This window comes from Cariama cristata, unplaced genomic scaffold, assembly GCF_000690535.1.
Source record: "Cariama cristata isolate BGI_N322 unplaced genomic scaffold, ASM69053v1 scaffold45862, whole genome shotgun sequence".
NCBI lineage: Eukaryota > Metazoa > Chordata > Aves > Cariamiformes > Cariamidae > Cariama > Cariama cristata.
In genome coordinates, this window is record NW_009602945.1 from 611 (window position 1) to 24372 (window position 23762).

The 23762-nt window shown below is 43.6% G+C and overlaps 1 protein-coding gene across 1 annotated transcript; it reads right to left on the reverse strand.

Moving 5' to 3' along the window:
• Positions 1–3976: 3976 nt before the first annotated feature.
• RREB1 (ras responsive element binding protein 1) lies at positions 3977–23027 on the reverse strand (the record flags this gene model as incomplete). The annotated part of the gene is made up of 3 exons (XM_009694953.1): positions 3977–6820; positions 8595–8784; positions 22888–23027. Coding segments are annotated over 3 exons (3174 nt in total), but the record flags the coding sequence as incomplete, so codon positions are not given.
• Positions 23028–23762: the final 735 nt, after the last annotated feature.

The following is a 23762-nucleotide window of genomic DNA, read 5'->3' on the forward strand; positions in this document are numbered from 1 at the left end:
CTTACTGTGCAAACTCCAATCCTCCCACCCCAAGTTACAGTCTTATTCCCAAATGGAAACCTGACTGCTTTCCAAAAATGTCGCCTTTAAGGGCACAAAAAAGATCATTCAAAAAAGCAGTATTCTCTGCTTCCTGCATTGTCCCTTAAAGGCAACTGCTCTTCTGATAAAATATACTTACTCTCTGGAAGGTAACCTAAACTGTCAGTTTAAGTGTAATGTGATGATTTTTTATTAACTTTTTCCACAAGAATGACAATGGCCTGGATCAAAATACATCTGTGTCCACATATTGACTCAGAACTGACTGTAAAATTTGGTCAGCAGCACAGCAGGACTAGTCTAGGCTGGACACTTCATGGAAGCCAGTCATTTGAAGGGAGTCTTTTTCAATAAAAAGGGTCATCTAAATAATCACGGCATATAATAAGATAGTTCCTTAATTATGATATCTAGTGCCACTGTCATCCTAGTGGAAACACATGATCGACATGGTAAGGACAAATGTTCCAAAGTAAAGATGTCTACATTTTCACTATGATTAAGTCATAAAAGCAAAGAATAAAAATGCCTCCAGTCCTTTTTTTTTTTTATGACTTGTGTCCTCCAATCAACAGGAAACATTCAGGTTCACGGGCTAGGTGTAACTGTATTCTATTTATTTATTACTTTATTTTGTTTATAGATCTTTTCTCGTCCAGTGCATTCCTGTTGTAATGGCAAAACAAAACAAAACCAAAACCAACCCCCCTCCTCTGCCATTAAAGCTCACTTTTTACAAAAAATAATCTTGGGTCAAATAAGATCTGGCAATATCACTGTGAAAATATCCTCAAGTGATTCTTTGCAAACAGATTTAGGTTACCTATAACAAACTAATGGCCCCAAAAGACCATATTTTAATTTTATATTGAACCTAGTCTGATGTCTATGTCATAAAAGAAGCAAAAATTAACCGCACCCCCCACAGGGCACATTTTACTTGCTGCTCTGAAAACGAAAAAAGTCAAGAGCAGGAGAGAAGAGCAAAAAAGAAAGGCAAACCGAGCCAAACACAGAAGAGTAAATTAAACAATAAAGACATTAAGAGAAAGCAAGTGTTCAAGCATGTTCAAACAAAACACAGGTACTGTGTTAAACTGTATAAAACCAACCTGTGCCAAATTCCCAGTGTCCCACTTGCGATCTTTGCATTAAAATAAAACCCAGCGAGGAAGGTGTAAGCTTCTTCAGGGAAATGCTTTTGAACTAAAAACCACACACTGATGTTGAGGCAAGAATAAGCAGGGTGAAAGCTTTCACGACAGAGTCTTTTGGTTGCACAAGGGATGTGTGTTACTGGCAGCATGTGTGTTTTTGCACTTTCACATAAGGTAAGTATCATCCTGACACTGCATGGAAGGAGTCCTCCAGCTCAAAATTTCATTGAACATGAAAGGCACACTTGCACAAATCTTCTCCTGTCTATATAAACACAGTAGTTTAAGACTGCTAATATATAGATACTACTTAATTGTTAAAAATTATATACCTTTTCCTCAATCATACTCAATCATTATTAGCTTAGACCACTTACATAAATTACTCCAATAACAACTTCCCTACAAATGGATGGAAAAGAGCTAGTTGCCACTTTTGAGCTCAAACGACTGCCTTGGTTTTTTGATAGCAGCACACGACAGAAATCCACAGACCACCTTGCCTGCAGTGATTCCCTATAGAGCAGATACCCAACACACGCAGTTTGGAAGCACATTGCCAGGACTCTCATCTATCCCATTCACATCAGTCTCTTGGCCCCTTCTCTCCCCAGGTCAGGAGCAGCCATCAAGCCCAGACAAGAAAGTTTCCCTTTTCTCTTTACAGTAAGGTAAGTGTACAGAATTTTTTCTTAACTCCTTTTAAAAACCAGAGCTATCAAACAAGTCACTACCTGTGCAATAGGTGGGGACAGAAACACTGCGCTGCACTATGACGTTTTGAATGTCTCCATCAGAAAACCAACTGGCCTGCCCAGAACACAAAACCAACAAACTGCTGTTATCTATCACACAGCTGCCAAACTCCTCCCATGCCACCAGCACCTGACACTCACCACAAGAAGGGAGGGCTCGCTCCACCTGAATGCATCCTAGTGCTTGGTTTGGCACCACTTCCCTGGCCCAAATCTCCTCTACCTTCCTGGCTTACCTTTCCCTCTCCCCCCCCACCCCAGTAAGCCTCAGCCACACTGCTGCCACAGGAAAGCTGCTGTGAACTCCCAGTTTAGAAACAGAGTGTTAGTGTCACCTGAAAGGAGATGCTCCAAGGTCAGTCAAGCTTGCTGTGGGGTGGTCCTCCAGCAACAAGTCTCTCCTCAACAGTGCTATGATGATGATTAGAAAAGAGCTTGGTATTATCATTGCCAGAGCACGCCAACTTAAATCTGATTATTGCCACTGCCACGGTATCACCAAAAACCCTGTATCTGCACTGAGGATCCAGTCCTGTTACAGCACAATTGCTTGCCTTTCTTGTGGGGACTGCAGCACAGGCTTTCTGAAAGGACGGTGTCTCCTTCCAAGTCCGGTGGTGATAGGGGAGACAAGTTTTACCAGTATAACTCACAGCCGAGTGCGTTTTCCTGTCTTCATTAAGGGTTTACACCAGTGCTGCTACCTTGGCAGTCTGCCATCAATAAGCAGGTCAAACCCCTTAGTCTGGGAAAAGCCTCTCTATTGTTTTCTGTCTCATGAACAGTTCTTCAGTAACTATATATTTTTTTTGGAGAGCAGGGTGTTAGAAAACAATTGATACGAATAAAGAGCTCTCCTTCACCATGGAAAGTAAACTGTATGCTTAATAAGATGAAATAATTTGGTGTCTGTGGGTCAGAAAACAATAGCCTCACTGTTGCACTGATACCTTGCACGTTATGTCCTTGCGTCACCCAAAGCAAACTGTAATAGGGACTGCTCCACAGCTCAGATTCCCTTTAAACCTCTTAGCTAACCTCTTTTACCTCTTCAGGTTTCCCTCTTTAGCACAGACATGAACCAGTTGCTCCAGGAAACCTCAATTCCTTCAAAAAAATGAAGTTATCTTTTATGAGACTGTACTCCATTCCCCTATGTTTCTTAGAAATATCCTTAACTTTTACTCTTTATGCCAGGACTTGAGATTGCATAATTAAGCAAATAATATCAACAACTGTGACTGACTTAAAAGGGAGCAACAGCAAGTAGAGCTTTGCATTCTCTCTCTGAGCAGGATGAGAATCTGCTAATTAGTTTACTACAATGTGGGTGGAAAAAGGAGTGAACTTCAAATCAGTACACTATCCAACACAGTATTTCCTTTACAGCAAAGAATGAAAAATAACCCCAAACATAGAATAAATCTCCCTCCCTAATTCCTCCTTTTGTTTACACCAGGTTTGAGGTTACTTACACAGTGGCACAATATTAAAGATTCCATACACATCCCCATGTCTTAGGGCATAAGCCCACCTTTAGTTGTCTAGCACTGAGAAGAAACATTTCCTAGAGGCAAGCTACTACGTAACGCTCAGGATGATGTTCCTCACATCCTCCTTCTTTGATCTGTCAAATAAAAGTCACTGCAAGAAAAAAAAATGCTAAACACTTCATTATTTTATTTTCCTGCCACAATTCTATACTTATTTGCTCTTATTTTTATGGATCTTTTTATCATTACTGATGCAGACAAAACAGCCACTGGAAGCAGCCAAACAAACCATGTAAGGCATAATGAAATGTTCAACACACATGTTCACCTTCAAGATAAGACCATAACAAAAGAACACCTGAAAGCAGACTCTTTTCCCAGGTATGTTAAGTTATGTCACTTAAGTCAAATGGGTTTTAGTAGCTTAATTTGCCCCATTACTACTCAAAGGCACAGAGAACCTATCACCACCACTGTGCAACAGCAACTGCTAGGGATTTGCAAAATAACGAAGAATACCATTCAGACATCAGAGAGAGGACAGGAAAGGAAGATTCCTCCATGGGGTGGCCCTTCCATGAGGAAGATCCTCAGGGGCTACGATCCACCGTGAGCACAAGGCTCTCTTACCTGTGTGAGTGAGCATGTGCCGCTGCAGGGAATGTACCCATGGAAAGACTTGAGGACAGTAAGGACAAGGGATATTTTGCGGGCAGTCTGAGTAAGCGTTCCTCTTCCCTCTCAGCAGCTTATCTTCAGCAGTTTCCTTCTCATCCTCACTTGTTCCATTTTTGCCGCTTTCTTCCTTGAAATTGTCAGTGGACTGCAGAAACGGGCTAAATTTATTAGTGTCTGTGGTAGCCAGCATCTTCTCTATACTGGCAAACTCCCCACTTGACTCCAGATCCACACTACTGCTAAGTTTAGGCTTATTTTTTGTTCCTTTCTTTCTACCTCTTTTTTTAGTCAACCCAGCATCAGCAACAGGAGCCTGCTCTGGATCACACGCCTGAGTCAGGTCATTAGGTAGGCTGGAGTCTCTCTGAATGGTGGTCATGATTGTCACTTTTGCTTTGGCGTTCCCTGATTTGTCACACCCAGTGGAGCTGCTCACTGCCTGGGAACTGGCATCTGCAGCCTCTGTTTTCAGCAAAGCAGGAGCCGAAGACACAGATGAAATGATCTGTGCAATGGAAGCCAACGGTGGCAGCTCTTTAGTTACTGGAGGCTTTGGCAAGAGAGGTGGCGGTGGTGGTTTAGGCCTCAAGGGTCTCAGCAAGGTAGAATTGCCAAGGAGAGCCGGGGAAATGATCGGGACAGTCAAATGCAATGAACCTTTCAGTGGCTGGGGATGTCTGACACCCCTGTTTTTCTCTGAGTTCCCATTGGCACCAAAAACCAAAGGACACTGCAGACAGTTATAGGCTTTATCACTGTTCCCAGAAGCAGCCAACTCTTGATTCCTGGCTTCACATGGGACATCATTTTTATCCTTCTTCAGGGCTTTGGGGATGGACAGGTCAATAGGCTCCATGGAACAGTCGTAGAGGGACAGGGGAGAAGAGCCGAACAGGTTCTCCTGCTTCACTTGCACAGCACCCAGGTTTTTGTTCTTCTGAGAGAAATCCAACGGTTCCTCAAAATCCATCGGGAAGTTGACCGCAGGTTCAAGTTTGATGGGAACATGAGACGAGGTCCCAAGCAAGAAGCCGTTTTGTGGCTCCAGGAAAGGTGTCATGGGCTTGCGGTCCATGTAAGTGCCATCCTCCAATAAAGGAGGGTCTGTCTGGCTTTCCTGGGCACTGCAGTCCACCGCTAAGATGTAATTCTCAATCTCCCTTTCTTGCACATGCAAGTGCTGCTTGAGGATATGGTGAATGCAGTTTCTCTTGGCCGAAAAGGCTGTGCCACACTCCTTGCACTCAAATGGCTTCTTCTTCTGGCAGCCACTGTGCGTCCTCATGTGAATGCGGAGAGCCCGGTAATGCTTCAGGTCCTCGCCACACAACTTGCACACAGTGTCTGGGGAGCAGAAGGCATCCACCATCTCTGCAGCATTGCTAGTGACATATTCGATGTTCTTCTCTATATCCTTCCTGGTCACTTTGAGGTGCTTCTTTCGCAGGTGCCTCTCACAATTGGCTTTCACTGTGAATGGGTAGTGGCAGATTTTACAGATGTAAGGCCTCTCCCCGCTGTGCGTCCGCAGGTGCCGGATAAGCGCTGCCTTGTCAGCTGCAATGTAGTCACAGATGTTACACTGGTATGGGGAAATACCCAAGTGAGAACGGATATGAGCTCTGAGGACACCAGAGAAGGCAAACACCTGGTCACAGAAACGGCAGGGGTACAAAACCTTCCTCATGGTTGGGGCTTTCTTGTTCGCTGCCCCTGCAATGATGGCTTTGAGGTCTCCTTCTGTGACCTCTTGCTTGATCTTGGCTTCCATACTCAGAGGCAGGAGAGCTTCGATGATGCTGTCCTGCTCCAGTTGTGTCTTCATCTCGTGCTGAGTTAAAGGCTCTACTTTGGGCTGGAGGAGCAACTGCGAGGAAGGACTCGATTTGGCTCCTGGCTGGGGGAGGTGAGAGTTGGAGGAGGGCTCCACCGAGTTCTTGATCAGCCTCAGAGGGGGAGGTGGGAGGCTTGGGCTGATGCAGCCAGGGGAGGCTTGCTGGGCACTGATAAGAGGAGGAGGTGTAGAGGTTGCGACAACTGTTCGGGGTGTTACCAAAGGCTTTGGCTTCAGTGGCGGCATATGCTTGAAAATGGACTGCACAGGGACAGAAGGTGCCTTAGAAAGTGGAGGAAGACTGATTTGAGGAGGAGCGGAAGAAGCCATCTTCAAGATCTGCTGAATGTCTGCCAGCTCAATGGCAGACTCATTGGAGATGGGTTTTACCACAATACTGCTGTCAGGCTGGATGATAAAACCCTTCTGGAAAGGCTGCAGCGAGAGAAGCTTTATGTTTTCTTTTGTAGGAGGAAGGACTGAAAATGACCCTCCCATAGAGGCAGCTTCCAGAGGAGAGAGGCTGAGCAGACCGGTGCTGCCAGGTTCCTGAGGTAGGTTACTCTTCAGTGCTCTGAGCCGCATTTCTTGGACCTCATCTTGTGTATTGTCCTCCTGCCTGACAGGCTTGATGTCTTTGGTGTACTGTAGGCCCAAGGATGCCATGAAGGCTTTCTGGTCTGGGTTCTCACCGGGTGGGGTCGTGGACTGTGGTTTGTGCTTGTCTTTTCCCTGATCCACCACATGAGTTTCTGCGTGCAGTTTGAGCGCTGAAAGCATGGGGAATGCCTTGTTACACATCTCACAAATAAATCGATGGAAGTCACTGATGCACCTTCGCAAATTCGTTTCACACCAGACCTGCAAGACATGCAAAAATATTTAGAGTAGACATCTCAAACTGGAAAGGCATCATATGCTGCTGCAAAACAAAACGAGTTCACTCTCTCTTCCACTGCCCAAGTTAAGGAGTTTAGAGCAGCCATCACCCACCTGGCATGGAGATATTCCTGCTCCACAGCCTTTAGTCACCTAAGTGGTGCATTACGGACCGATTCTCCAGAAGTTCCCTTCTATAAAGGTAAACTCCTTCAGAGGGCTATTCAGACTCCCAAATACTTTTCCATCCTGAATTTCCCTTCCAGAAACCTCTCTCACTTCACTGACAGGACAGGAGCCTCAACAGACTATACAGCACACTTCAGTAACCTGGGCAGTAAGACTACCTCCTTTAACCTTATTACTACAAAGAAACTATGAGGAGAGGAGAGAAAAAAAAAGGCATCCAAGGAGGTAAAACAACAGAAACCAACCAAAATAATATCCCCCAAAAGCAAATCAATGAAATGCAAAGTCGAAAGCAGAAAGGTTTTTGGTTACTGAAGTCTGATTATGTTTGTTCTCCCAACAAAAATACGAAGCTCACAAATGGATTTTATACTTATCCCTGAAAATAATCACAAATCCAAATGCTGTATTTAAATGCTACCCAGATAGCTCACATGTTGCAAAGGTTCCACATCAAAGAAAAGCACAAGTGGTATATTAAGTAGAGGGCTGGCAAGATCTTTATATAGTCTACACACTTTGTTCAGATACTTCATAGGTCTTGCCTCAGAGTGCAGGTAAATTACAAAAGGCAAGTCCCAACACTTAAATCCCTTAATAACTTCAAATGTCTGCCAGTAATTACAAAAGAAATAAAACCAAGTTATTTAAAAAGTTCTTCCTTCTCCTGATTTTGTAATTTTTACACCAAAACTCTACTAGAGTTACGGAATGACCTACATGCTCCCCTGGACCAGTGGCAAATTTCAGGTCTACCACCCTGCAGCCAGAAGAGCTGGAAATCAATGCTTTAATCCAAGTAGAATAAGAAAAGTGCAGATACTGAATAAGCATGGTCCTGCAGGATTGTGCTGTTGATTTATTTCTTTCATTTTTTTAGATACATAAGCAGCTTCATCCAGACCCAAACTAACTAAAGCAAGTAAGGTTTGACAGAGGGAGGAATAATATCATCCAATAGAAAGCTTTATGGCTCTCAGAAAAATATTTACAGACTATCTCCCTGCCTTTCCCAGCCACTGTCCCTCAAAGGTGCAAAATCTTCAGATCTCACCTAAGGAACACAGTGAAAAGATGCCTGGGAGTGTTCTGTGAAGAAATCACTGAAGATGTCACCATTTAGTAAGTAAGGTGACTTCCCAAAGTTTTTAATGATAAAATGTTTTACATCACAACTACATCCTGGTCACAGTAAATTAAAATTAATAATGTCTTCCTTATCACATGTCCTCCCTATTGATTTTAGATGTGGGATGGTTTTGGGAAGGAGAGAACTAAAGGGCAGGTTGGAAGGGGCAAGGATCTAATATCACCAAAGTTTTCCTTTAAAATATTTTTATAGATCTTTACACCAACACTGGAATGCTGAAAAAAAACCAGCCCAAATATTTTTTGGATGAAAAAAGGAAAGCAGAAAGTGTTTGAAGCCTACACAGACAGTGGTAATATGCCTTCCACAAAATATTCTACACCCAGTCTCTGCCTCATCAAGAACAAGTCTTTCAACAATTTCAGAAGATCTGCACTGTATCAGCTGGTACCTTAAGCTATCAAGAACAGAGAGTACCTGAGAAATGCGGGGGAACTTCCTACAGGAGAAGTCCGTGAATCCCAAGTCATGGAAGCCTGCCGGAATCGAAGGGTTGTTCTGAATGAAAGGCTTTCCCATGGGATCTCTCGGAAGCTGCTTGTGGATAACTGCATTATGGCGCAGTAAGCCTCGATGAGTACGAAAGGTAATACAACAGATGTCACACCTGGAAAGGAAAGGAATAAAATAGAAATGACTTACTGACTGCTGCAAGCTTAAGAATTAGCATTCTTCTTGCGTTAGGACAGCCTCCTTCCTCTTGCCCCATGATACTAAGAACTTGCTAAATGCAAAACAAAGCCACAGTGCGTCTAAAACCTGTCACCACAGAAAGGCCATTTCAATCACAGTCACTTTCTACCAGTTTCTGGCTATTAAGTGCACTGGAAGTTTATAGCACATGACAACTGAGTGTCCCACATGGGCAGACAGCAAAGTGGCAGCTGAGACCACAGCCTTCTGACAAACTTTCCATTGTCCGATACAAAATATTTCAACGGCTTTACACCATTTCATTTATACTAAAAAGTACTATTAGAATAAAAGAAATTTTAAAAAGAATCAGTGACAAGGAGAGGCTAAATCAGACCTAAGTAGCAAGCACCTGCAAATGTATAAATTGCACCTTTTTCAACCACTGTTTAAAACATACTACTGCATACCACTCAAATACCCATGTATGAGTTTTCTCCACGCTGCCTTTCCATAAACTTTCACTGATTTTTCTCAAAGCTGTTACAAGAAATATACTGTTCTAAAAGGAAAACTAGTGCTCCTAGTGTTCCCCTTGAAGGGGAGGAAGGTCAGAGGAGGAAGACTTGAAACAAGTTCAACACTTCTGACACTCATACACCCCCTCACAGCCAGTCTGCCCCCCCCCAAAAAATGCAGAAGTGATGTCTTTTCCTACCCACACTTTATTGCTATGATTTCTTGTTTTTCTTAAGTTCTCAAATCCCAAATTCAGCTAAACAAAACTTTCTCACATAAAGTGGACTTGCGTTAAACAACCAGAGGTACTGGAAATGCAGCTATGCTGCAGGCAGTAAGGACTATGCAGCAACATTTGGCCAACACGTCAACAAACAGGCCTGTTGCCTTTTAAATACCTGGGATTTGAGGTCTGCAGCATGATAGGTCACGTCCACTCTGCATTCAACAAGTGACACACAGTTTCACTCAACATGGTCCCTTGTGGTTACAGCTCCAGCTCGCTACCAGAGCATGGGTTTCACAGAAGCAAACACCAGTTGAATGCGAAGCAGCCAGGTTTTGTCAGTGGGAGTATTACACACATTAGGAGTTTTTCACATGTCTCCCCCTGCCTTAGTTCTCCCCATATTGTCTTTGCCCTCCACATCAAGGAAAAGGACATGTGCCTACTCATTAAAAAAACATCCTGCAATTAGAAATTACTTCTGACAAAATCCTGAAACGACTCCCTCCCTGTCCTGTCCCTAACAAGCTCCCATTGTTGTTCTTTTTAGCACTAAATAAACTTCCACAGACCTTTTTTATTCCCTGAAAATGAAGAGATAACCAAGTCACTCACAAAGCAATTGGATTTATAGTCTCTGAGTGGTGAAAGAAGCAAGTGTGAAGTATATGTAACATGGCCTTTGTTATCACGGTACCCAGAAAGTTGGGACATAAATATTATGCAGTGGAGGTTTAATCTGTTTTCTCTCCTCTGTTAATTCACTTGTATCCTACTTTTATAATTATTGCCAGTGTAGTCCCCGCATTCCATTAAATATCAAACCAATGCCATTTCCAAAGCAAACGTTCACTTCAAGAGATCTGCTAAATGTGACAACAATCTCTGGTGGTGGCGAGGGAATGCCAACACACAGCGCTCCTCCAGCATTGGGATCTACGGCTCTCCTCCAGCTCACTTGGCAGTACCTATCCTGTGATGCAAAGCTTTCATCCTCAGCGAAAACAAAAACACACAACCACCAAAACCGCTGGGGGAAGGAGGGTATTAAAGGGGTAGAGCAGTCAACTGAAGAACTTGCAGGCTACTGAAATAAATTCTTTTTTAGAGGTGATGAAAACACCTCACGTGAAAGCAAGCAGTGCTTCTGGCACACTCCTCCTGGTACATCAGCATACAGACACCGAGGGCTTGCAAGCAATGCTCCTGCACTGCTGGGAGCATCGCCGGCGGTCTGTGGGGCCAGCTGTTCTGCGGAGGGACACAGACCCTCACCTTGGGGCACCTTGAGGCAGCTCTGGGGGCCCCAATGTGCCTGACCTCCCTCAGATCGCCAACCCAATGGCTGTATCCCCTGATATGTGATGGGGTAGGTACAGCTACCATTGATGGGATCACAGAGCTACTGGGAGAACTGGCGCCTGCCACGGTACCCCCAGGATTTGGGCTGTGCAGGAGCCAGCGCTCCTGGGCAAGCAGCCAGCCCCCGACGCTGTGGGGAAGTGCACCTCGTCCATCTTACACTCCCTCACCTCCATCGGCTGTGTGACATGCTGATTTTAAGCACTGGTTTATTTAGGGCTCCTATCAAAAGCTGCACTTGAGAGTAAATCTTGCAGAGCAGAGACCCGTGTGAAAGTCCTTAGCAGTACACCTGTATCAACTACTATGCCTCAGGACAGTAAAAATTTGCAATTTAAAAATGGTGTTTTCCATGTAAAGGGAACCACCTCCCCTCCTCTAAAACAAAAGTAATGTATCTTTAAAAAGGAATATGTACTTTCTCTCTTTTACGATGCATAGAATTAAACACCTCTCTCTATTTTTCTCTTTCCTCCTTAGTCTCCTCTTTTATTTTCCTTGCTGTGAGTGAAGTAGCAGCAAGCAAAAAGAGAAGTCAGGAAAAGGATTAAGCTCTTTTTCCATTTGTTCAAAATGAAGCTCCTGGCTGAAAAAAGAAACATCCAGATAAATCACGCCTGTCATCTCGAGATGCAGGCACTTCAGGGCATATAAATGCACTGTGCCCTTGCTCAGCACCTTCCCCTGGTGTCACAGTTTACAGGATCACATTGGAGGGACCCGTGGATGTCCTCCCTTCCTCCATGGTCCACCCACACCTGTAAAGGCAGCTGCAGTTTGCAGAGCTGGAATAAAAACAGCCTGAGAAAAGCCCTCCCTGAAAGACATGCGGAGCAGCTTCTCCGGGGCAGGCTCCCCAGGCAGCCCAGCGGGCTCCAGCAACTGCGCTGGCACCTTGCACCCGTGCTGCTCGCCAAGGACAAGGGAGGTCATTGTAAAATTGTAAAGCCGCTCCTGATGTTGAGGGGTGCCACTGCACTGCCACCTCAGGAGGTCTCCAGGCTCCACAGACCTCACTTGGGCTTGTCACTCTTCCCTATGGATGCAAGCTATTTAAAATACACATCCCATTTGCCCAAGTGTATGCACAACATTTTTTTCGTGTGTGCGTGTTTTTGTTGAGTTCCCTCCCCCCCACCTCAAGGAGGGAGTCCAAGTTTCTCCCAAATGACATGACTTGAACTTTGAATACAATTAGCAACACAAACACAGATACAGACGTGTAACATCCCTAAGAAAAACTTACGGATACTAAACTTCAAAATCTAACTAGTTAAGGCAAGCACCATGTCCCTTGACTAAGGCTTGTGTTAATTTAAAATGGAGTAAGCTACCATGCCTAACAATGCAGTCACTGGAAGCATTATTTTTTTTTAAGGAAGCCTAAGCATTAATTTCTCTGTTTTGTCAACAGTACCATTTTCCATCTTTAGGTAATGTCAATGCCTACAGTGTTTTTAAATCTAAAACCACAATCTAAGAAGGACAAGAGAAAGGAATCCTAGGTGATATTAGTATATTTTCGTCTTGCTTAAATTGCTTTAAAAAAAAAAGTTACAATAATTGCGGAAAGTCTGAAAAGTCCAGCATATCAAATAAAGCATCTGAAACATATGGTAATACTTTGCTCATGATGAACTTTAAAAAAACCAAACCAAAACACCAAAAATACCCCCCTCTCCTTACAATTTCACAAGTCTGCTCATGTGTAGTGCCAAGTCAAACACGGATGATACAGCTGCAGAGACCAGAGATGGGAACAGGTTCTGAGGTTGTCAGCCTCTGTTGAGGCAGAGCAATGGCTCAACACCTTAGCAGCAATAAAAGCACTCTACCTGCAAGGTACGTTTCCAGATGTGGCTAATAAAAGCTGCTGTGTTATCATGTGATTGCTAGTCTTGGCCATAGTTTTCCATTTTTCTATAAATATGATTACAGAGCAGAGAGAAGAAAGCTGTTCAGTTCCAAGCACAGAGATTCAAGTCTAAGTAAAAAGGAAAAAACTACTTTTAGCAGCTAAGACCGCTTTAAAATGAGCTTCATTCTCAATTGCTTTTCCCTTCCAGAGTTGTTCATACCTGTACAATGTGAATGTAATACTAGGGCTCTGGCTCACTGGCAGAGGTGTACAAAGCAAGCAGGTGAGAAAACAGAACTGCTACAACCCAAAAGCAGAACCAAAATATAACTGTGCGATGACAGTGCAATGACCAGGCTGCCCTTGGTGCTCAGGCTGAATATCACACCAGGTGAGTCTGTTTAATTATTACTACACCAGAGCACCTTTCTCATTTTTTTTTAAATGCAGACAAGGTCTCTGTGTAAAAACACACTATTTAAAAGCTTTCTACTAAAATAAGTTAGTATTCTTGAAATCTGTAATGCTAATTAGGATATACAAGCATTTTAACAGGCTTTAAGAAATAGTCAATGCTTTGTGTGCCTTGTTCAAGAGGCAAGCCAGGATTTGCTACACTTAGAACAAGCAGCACCTATGCAAGAAAAGTTTACATACGCAATGCCTGTTGCCTTGCATTTTACTCTCCTCTGAGCCAATTCCAATTTGTCAGCAATGGAAATAGCTTTTTTTCTTTAAGAAAAGGGAAGACATTTTAGAAAGGAAATGCAGAGCCAAATTTTAAGCAAAATTAATCAGTCTTGATTTTGATTAAGAGTAATGCAGTCAAACATTCAATCCTTCTAAATTTTTTATTTCAGTAGTCAAGATGCAAATGCCAAATATTTATATCCATCATTCTGCTACCAAGAAATTAAAACAAACACTACACTCTGGATAACCTGAGACGAGTGGTGGGAAAGAGAAAGTAACATTTAGCATTCTTCTTAAACTTCTGAAACCACACAAGAGTAGATCAAAACCTGAAGTTTTCACCCATGCCACTCACTAACACTATGTTGCCCATGTTGTGGATGTCAACAAATAAAAGTGTTAATTTCTAGGCCTGACTGAAAATAAAAAGCTCGGTACCATTTTGTTCCTTTCCTGTCTGTGCTCTTTAGCAACTGCCACAAACAGAAGTAAGGAAAACAAAACAAGAATGAAACATATCCTGAGACAAAAGTCATTAATACACAGTTGTGTTAAGTCATCTAACTCCTCCCACTGAAATCTTTAATACGTACCGTATATAAATTTCTACCTTTGTCATTATTATTCTCCTTTCTGTCTCACATTATTTGCAGAATTAATGCAGCTCTCTTTATGAGCAAGGAAAATCCTATGCTGACCTAAAAATAAAACAACTAGGCAGAAGAGAAAGATGGGCAATTCCCTGCTGTTGACTCACGTCCACACCAGGGACGGGAGCAGGCTCCCAGCCTCCGCACCAGTAAAGTGCGCTGCAGAGGAGCCCAACAAGGAGGGGGAGATGGAGAAAGGATGATTTTAGACGTAAGGGCTTTCACTGCCTATGGAAGGAAAACTAGCAGGTTACAGACATATTCCCCTTCAGGAAACGATTCCCTTGCTTCTCTCTCACTTCTTTTGGGGCAAGGCAAAGGGAAGGAGATGAGAGAGCACATTGGTTTCTGCTCTTGTGCAACCCCACCCAAGTCCAGATACTCATCTCCTTTTGGATGAAAAACCCTTCCTGGCCTCCACACCCAGGGCCCTGGGAAATAACATCCAACAGCTGCACTAATCTCTCCCACTTGCTGCAGATGAGTGATGGAAAAGCAGCAGTACTGCAAGCGCTGCTCCTGCCCCCCTGCCAGGGATCCCTGTGGGTCCTCCTGCTGTCCTGCGATGACCATTCCTGCATCCTTCCCCCGCAGCATCACAGCACATCTGACCCTGAAGGACCAGCTGCACTTCCATCTCCACCTCACTCAATGCCATGGGTCAGTGCTGAAACCGTAAGCAGCACAGTAGCACAGGGAGCCAACTCCCTGCCAGGCATGAAGGGTTGGAAAAGCTCCCCTCTCCCTTTCCAGTGCGTAGGGGGACAGTCACAGCTCACCAGGAGTTCAGTGCATGCTGCTTCACCACCTCAGCAAACTTTTCCTCCCTCCCACCTCCCCACTGTCTGTCTGACTTTGTTACCAACATGTCCTGTCGCTCCCTTTAATCCTCTCCCTCAAAGAAGCCACCCTTGGGTGCAGCAAAGGCTGAAACCACTGCACCAGCCCTTCTATTAATAGAGGGATGCACAATGCTATGTGCATTCCTAAAGCCATGCTGTGATCCAGGCAAGAAAAGTACCGTGTAGGAGCCAGGGCAGAGCCGATATAAACCAGGCTGACGTTGTGCTTCAGAAACTTGTTGGCATACTGCAGGGCCACTGTCTGTACTGGCATACCATGACTCCCATAGTCAGAGTAACTCAAGTGTAGTTAACCGCTATAAGGTGTAATAAAAAGGCACGAGCCATCCTGTTCCATCTTTTAACTTTCTTTGTGTGTGAGCAAAGAAAAATCTGGAGAAAAGATTTCACTTCTTCCCAACACTGTAATGAATTGCATGTACCAGCAACATTTCAACAGTGCCAGATTTAAATACCTATGCCCCAGCATAACAGTAGCTTACTCTGCCATTTACTTCAACAGAATTAACATGCAACTAAGAACAAAACAAGGGAAAATGGGAGATGGCCTGCAGACACTTGCACAAAGTTGTTCATTTTCTCACAATGACCTTTTTACTTAATAAAGGTCAAAGTTTTAAAAAACAGAAGTCTCAAGAAATTGGCTGGACAGAACCATGGAGTAAGAGCTGAAGATCAACATAAATAACAATGAAGGGTTTAGTAATTAGGGCAAGCATACCTGGGGAAAAAAGGCATGACCAGTATAGTCCTCTACAGCTACCGAAATTGGAAGGTGCACAGCATCCAGAATAAAAGTAATTATTTGTGCACACAAACTCAAGTGGACCTTCTAGTATTCTGTCAGGGTGAGAAAAAGAAAGCTCTTCCTACCTTCTACCACATCTTTCAAACATGCAAGCTAAGTACTTTTATAGTTTTAAAATTAATGGCAAGAGTTAAAAAAAAAAAATCTATGTGTCTACCATGTTAAAAAAGCAACATCACTTTTCAAGTAATACAAGAAGAAACACACCTACAGGTGCTTGTCTATCCTATAACCATCCACTGATGACAACATGGCTCACAAATAGGTGCATCCAAATCTGGACCGACCACCCTTGCCCTTATCTGCGTTCACAGGTGAGCTATGCTCAGCACGCAGATGTGACTGCTAATACAATAAGCAGCAGCCAGCATTTTGAGGGAGCCTGCGTACAAACCAACCCTGAGCATCAGGATCAGGCAGGCATGCTAATAGCCCATTTTGGCTCAGCCCTCTTTCCCTCCTGTACTCCCTTTACGAGAAGCTTTCCTCTACAGTCAGCTTTGCATTTTACCCACTTTCTATTCCTGCAACCACGCTAAGATATTCAACACCATGTGACACATCACACAGTTTCACATGAGAGCTTCACTCCCTGTGTCCATTCACTATCTGGTATTTTTACCCAGCTGCTCTGGATTCCAAGTCTCCTCACACAATGAGCTCCCTGATGTGAGCTGACCACTTCTAGGCCAGCGTTGGACTTGTGCTGCTCTTCAGATGTTTCTCATCTCTCTTTTCTGAAAAGAAACTTCAGAAAGCACTTACAATGCAGTTCTGGTCTGGTTTGGGGAGCCAGCATACAGACAGATGCTCAACCCACTGATTTTACTTCCCCATTTGCTCAGTAAAAGGATGCATTCACCAGCTTGCTTGCATACCTCCTCCTCTGCCTTAATCACCTTTAAGAGTTGCATTGTACCACAGCACATATTTGGTCCTAGCATTCATCAGAGCTGGATTTCATCGTCACCAGCTGGTTCGTGGAATTGCTCCTGCACTGAAAATGCTGCCAACAGAGATTAGGGTTCGGTTCCTAGCTCCTATCAGCAAAACACCAAGCTAGCAGCTTGCAGAGCAGAGCAGAGCAGAGCAGGAGAGTCAGCCAAATTAGCAGTGCCACACAACTGACCCTTGCGTACCTCCATCCTTGGCTGTAACAAGTTTTGTAGCACTGACTCTGTTAGGGCTCAGTAACTTTAGCAGCAGTTCCTACCAAAACTATCCTTGCTGGTACAATCTCAAACAACGACTAAGAAGGTAAGCATTGGGGCCAAAGTATAGTGTGCCAAAACCAAAGGTCAAGGAGGTCCATGAACCTGTCTACGCTGGAGTGCTCTCCATCTCTCTCTCTGTACTCAATAACTGTGTAAGATACAATAACCTCAGAATTATCCAGCTGCATTAAAAGAGCACAACATTTCATGTTTTGAAGTGCTAACAAGAAATGAGGCTTATCTCTGTGCAAACCAACAGCTGTCACAGAGATGGGAACGTAGTACGAGATTGCCACAATGCTGCATGAAGACTACTTGTCATTAGTGCTTTAAGTTGCTTCCAGTAATAGTAGTGTCAACTACTAGGAAAAAAACTTCCTCTCCCCACCACGAACTCGTAATTTTGTCTCACAAGTAATATAAATAGTTCACACATTCACACTTCTAAGTTTGCAATGTCACTAACACCCTCTTCCCACAAAAGGCTGACCACACGTAGAAAGCAATGTGCTTCACAAAAATGACGTCAGCAGGATTATTCCTTACTATATAATGGAAGAAAAGATAGAAAGTGAATTCCTAAAGTTGCTTAAGTAGGCACTGGCAAAAACAGGTATTAAATTTAAGGGGCTTTTTCTGGTGCTTTTTTTTCTTTTACATCCTGTACAATGTACTTTTACTCAGTCACATTGCCACGCCGTATACAATTTAGTCTTGTACTAGTCTTTTCTACTGGTGTTGATGATTGAAATCATCTCTGTACACTTTAAATTTACATTAATTTATTTTCTTGGCTATTTTATCTCCTCAAAGCCAATGTGCAGAGCTGCCCTGAAGAACAGCAACTGGGTAATAAACACGTAATTTAAGTACCTGGAATCATTTTGACTCAAAAACCACTTCCTTTTGTCTTGACTTAAACAGGGCTGCTCATGTGCATTGGTTAAAAACATTTAAGATTGGGACACAGGTCCAGGTGCCTTGCAGCATCCCACCACCTGACACTGTGCACTGCAGAATGGAGATGTGCTGGCAAAGGACCAGCCCGACTGAATTGCAAGCTGTACGTGACATCTTGTGAAACAATTTACCCACAGAGTCCAGGAGACCATTCCTAGGGCGTTTAAGTTGTCCACTCCTTCTGAGTGAAGCCAGGTAACACCACAACACAATGACAGCATTTTCCACCTGAGAGTGTTTTCAGAAACAAGAGCTCACAGTGGTTACCCTGGCAAAACTGGAAGCAGATGACAACAGACACCAATGGTCAGGGTGTCCTGACACTTTCTGTTCCAGGACCTGAGCTCTTCTGTTGCTATGCCTGTTACGGATCTAACTGTTCAAAACAACAGCTTTCCACAGTGGCATTCAACCTCTAGCCAATTTGACTTCACAAGTTTCAGCAAAACTTGGGTAGGCGGTTTTGAAGAACAAGGTAGACTGTGAATGGCTTTTGCTTTTCTTTCTTTGGAAGCTCTACAGAAGTACATTACCCTGGGGCAAGAGAACTGCTTTTGCTGTTTTTGTGAAAATATGCCTGGGATTTGTCAAGTCACAGAGCTTAATGTATTATATCACTGTTTGGACGTGCTCTGTAAAAGGTCAAAAAACATCTACCCTGAATGCATTCATGGCAACAGGCATCTACTGGTTCTGATCACCAGGTCGGCTCAGTGAGTGAGGCAGTGTCTTTCACACTCTGCAATGTCTATTTATTTCTTGTCTCCTATAAAAAAGTAGGCAAAAAAAAATCCTGCAACTGAAGGCAATGTCACACTGACCCAAATGGGATCAGAAAGTCCCCGCAACATGCAGTAAGATCCAGGCTTTTACCATGTTCAAACTGCACAACTATCCTTGCCGAGAACTGATGTTGAAGTATGTCTCTAAGAAAGGAGGTAACTGCAACGCTATCACCACCTCCCTCCTCCTCTCCTCAGAGAGACACACAGGCATGACAGGCAGCATAAATGTCTCCTTGCTGCTGTGAGGAAGGAAAAATTAAAAAACCTTTAGCTGTTGGTACAGAGTACTGTAAGAAGTCTCCTGGAGGAGAAGGAGAGGAAATATAAAAGGTATGCTCTGGTTACAGTGAAATTCAACAGAGGAATTTTATAGTGCACGTACTGTTTTAAAAGCCACACGCTTTACTTTAAGCCTGTTCCATTGTACTTGCCAAAGCAAAGAGGAAAAACCTCACATAGCGCCTCGAGAGGTTTCTCCCCAGGAAATCCTTACATCTCCTTTGCTTGCACTGCTGATGCTGCTCAGAGCTGTCTGTCAGGCGACCTTTACAAGCGCATTACCATGTTTGACAGCAACCCTCTGCCACAAAAGTTTCCAGAGAAGTTACCCGGCTCGGTGAGGTTTCTCATTTTCCCTATTGGCTGCCCAGCATTTCAGTGCTCTGCTAATTATATCAACACTCAGATACAAACTCACCAAAATAGATGCTGTCCTGAGGCCTCAGCTGCAGAGAAACAGACGTCGTCTTTAAATAATCCAGGTGGAGAGGCAAAGGGGGTCAGAAAGCCCCCCCTGGGCCACCTCCCATTGCTAATGGGGACTGCAGACAGCCTTGCTGGGACCAGCTTACGTCACTAATTAGGGTGCAGGTCCCAGGGCTTCAAAGGGACAGAGGCTGACCAGGGGGGGTAATGCCATCGAGGAGATGCAGTGCCACAGCTCATTGTCAGTGGGACAAAGGGCTCTATTATAGCTCCCAAGAGCAGGGCAGTTCTTACCGTAATTAGGAGACAAAGATGCACGATTTCGGATTTTACATAATCAAGAGATACTCTCCCAAGCAGGAGCCCCTCTCACACAATCAGTGGATTAAGGATTGTTTATTCTGCTGCAAGTAAACAATGAGGTGCTCCCCGCTCGGGGGCTTTACATGAAAAAGCAGAACTGGGGAAGACAATGCGGGGTGTCTTTTCAACTGACTTTGAACAGCTAGCCCTGTGATTTAAAGTTGTTCATTTGACAGTATCTGGAAGGGTAATGGCCCACCCTGTAAATTAGCTGCTCACATACTGATCTGGGGGGCTGCTGGACAGCCTTACCTTTTCTGCTACTTAGCAGGGGAGGGGGGCCGGGACAGACAGACTCAGACAGCTCTGGGGGCAAGAGGCTATAGTTACACAACAGCACTATAATGGCAGGATTAAAGGACCACAAGGAAGCCCAGCAGAAGCTCCTGCCCACCCTGGCACTTTGCTGCTGCTGAGGACGCATCCCTGAAGGGAGGCTGGTACCACCGTCAAGGTAATGCACGCTGGTGCACTGCTCCAGAGCCCATGTCCGTAATTGTTTTTATGGCAACTACCGGGAGAGCAAAATAGAGTCGGATGTTTGCCCTGTGGTTTACAAAGAAAGGTAGGGCTAGGCAGATTGAGCATCACTTATTTTTGGTCATGACAAAACAGTCTGTGCTGGGCTACCTAAAGCAGTAGCTCCAAACCGACTGCCAGACCCAGAGCATCTGGTTCTGGGACGCAAACATCTGATATTTGCCTCACAGAAGTCCTCATCAAGTGACTACTTATACAATATTGGCAATAAAAAGAGACTGAGCATGTTCTGCTCCCTGCCCTTTGCTCATAACACAGCTGCTACGTTTTTTTGTGTTTGAACTTTGAGGAGAGTTCTTCCTCCTTCTCTTCTACAATAAGGAAACACCAGGATTTGATGAACGCCTTCTAACATATTGCAGGTTGCTCCCCTACCACGAGCAGACTCATACACACATGCCTCCTGTCTAGCAAAACATTCTCTTTTCTTCATCTCATTCACTCAAAAAAACACTTTTAAGCCTCACCCAGAGGAACCATTTCAGTCACATGAACTCAGGGCTGAGAATGGTGTGTCACATTCAGCGTATCTTGTTGAATCCTACAAACAGTCCTGCAGAATCCTGGGAACCAGGGGATTACAGCCCCTGCCTGCCAAGGATTTTAACCCATTTCCTTTGGGATGAAAGAGTCACCTTAACAGCAGCCCCGACTGCTCTGCTTACCAGAGGATTTTCTGTTAGGTTGGGCCAAGCAGACAGTGACATTTGACTTGTCTAGACTAGGACAAAAGGTGTGTTTTAAACCAGATAGGCAGGGCAAGTTGCATTTGAGCAAGTTAGATGAACAAGCAGAACCACAGCTTCCTTGTCCTGTCCGATATCCACTGACATGTCTTAAATTACTAAAGCAAATACTTGACAAAAAACCCTTACCATCGTCTAGACAAGTTCATGAAGACAAGCATCCCAGCACCACCCTTAACTCATGCCCACAGAGCTTCACAATCATGGTTTTGACTTAGGGACACATTTTAGTCTTTGTTGCTCAACACAATCAAGGGTAGCAAAATCCATTTCAGGATAATATTATCCAAAAGCAAGTCTTCCAATCCTAGAGAAAGAGTTGCATGAAGAGGAACATCATATTTGCACAGCCAGCGTGTCTTTCTGCCTTGCCACAGCAGATTGCAGAGCTGCCAAGCTAGAAGGGTACCTATTCTGTTATCTTTTATCCATTGTTCAAAGCAAGAGAATCCACCTGTCCACTCACGTCCATGTCATATACCTTTACAAGGAGGTCGTATCTTCACAGAAGCTTCAAAATGAGGCTAATGCCAGGATAAGCCTAGTATGACAGCTGCTTTCTCTAAAGCATAAAGTGTATGGTAAAATTACCTCTGGCTCCATTTTGTGGGGGTTGCAGAGCTCTTACCAGAAAACAACTGTTTCAGTTTTGCTCTATAATGAAAATATAATTAATTTACTTCAGAAACAGCAAACTTCAGTTAATTAACTACTATTTCCTCGACCAAGTTTAAGAGAGAGCTTTCCAACTCCTTTCTGCAATAATTACGGCACTTACAATGCCTTTAAAAATGGTTTTACATATTTACCAAGGTTTTCTAATTAAAAATTGGAAAATTTAATAGAATTAATCCCATTTAATAGAATGTGATGGCTCTGCTCCATGCCGTTCTATTAAGGAACTGTGTTCAGGAGAGAGTGTTGACACTTCAGGATGCTGAATTCTGCACCCTTCCAAAAAGATCATTAGGGTCCAATGTCCCAAAATAAGCTTAAAACACTGACAAGCTTCTGCAACTGGACAATCTCCTTTTCTAAAATAGCAGCTTTTCTACATGCTAAAACTAGACTTGGAATATCTCTTTTATATCTTCATGTATCTGGCTCTACGTTTTTCTATGGCAAAAAAACAGGAAATAAAAAAGTATCAGGAGTGCCAGGGGCAATTACATGAACCAAAACACAACACCCAAGCACTTTCCCAAACAATTAATAACTAATTTTTCCTCGTTAAGAGAAGCTGATTTAAGCCAAAATCCACATCATTCCCTAACCTCAACAGGCAGAAAAGCCTAACACATTTCATTGAAAGTCTGGAACTCATCTATCTTCACTCACTCCCATGACAGACAACAAAACCTTTATATCCAGCCACCACCTTCTCCCTAAGTACCAAGAATAATCTCATGGTACCTGAATACTTTTATCAAGTTTTGCTTCATGTTTTAAGCACCTTTAGTTTAACTTCCTAAAATTTTGCAATGTTGGTATTTTACAGTTTTATGTAACAACAGCGATGGGTATGGAGAGGAGGAGGGGGTGCTTTAATTTCTTCTAAAAACATCCCCAGCTATTAACTGACAAGATTTCCTGTATTTGCAAAAAATAGTAAAATTAAGCACTACAGCACCCTGGTGACACAACATGAGGCAGAAACATGTAAAAACCTGTTCAAACTTACAAAGAGGGGTAGTTAGTGCAGGGGGCTGAATGGCTCCTGCCCATCACCAGCAGGCTCCCTCAGGCCATCTGGTGACCAGAAACACTCTTGGGACTATTTCTTACCTCAGTGAATTATCTGGATGTGTTTCCATGTGGGACTCCAGCCCGTACTTGCAAAAAAAATCTTTGAAACACACTGGACAATGATAAACTTCCTCCTCAGCCTTCTTATCCCCTTCACCACAGTGACCATCCTCGATAACCTGCAGAGATAGGGAAAAAAACCTCACTAGACCAAATTTTAAGCAACAAACCAAACATGCAATCCATTCAAAGTCCTTCTCTTAAAAACGAAGTAGCGGGCTTCATCCGTAACTTTGCTGCAGGCAACCAGAAATGACTCATTTCAGCAACAGAGACAGGGGAAGCGAGAGAGCCTCTGCCCATGTGTGAGAACGCGCACAACAGAAAAGGAGGCTCAGCAGGAGAGAAAGTGTGCAGCTAAGTCACGGATACATCAGGTCTAATGAGAAACTGCGATGTGAACAAATTATAAACCCGTATTTTTATATACCACTGAACTAGCATTCCTCCCCCTTCAGAAAGCCAGGCAAGCTGTCAGCCTAAATTATTTATGCCACTGAGATACTGTCAACTGTTAACTCAAGTGGTCCAGGGAAAAGCAATGAACTTCTGCATGTTTTCTATAGCCCTCTTCTGAGTACAAGGAGAAAAGCACTCACAAAACAAGGGATACTGAGCTAAATGGAACTGCTACTAGCTTGCCATTTAGAGATAGTAAGTGAAAAGGGTCGAGTTAAGTTTGGCAGTCACCATACATTTTGTATAAATGACTGAAATGCACTAAAATATTTCATAAACAAAATCCTAATGGAAATGTCTAGCCTTCAAACAAATATTTTCTGGTTGCTCTTGCAGGATTACGCTACTGTGAAAGGGAAATGTACTACAGATTTCCACCCCCCACCCCACGCCCC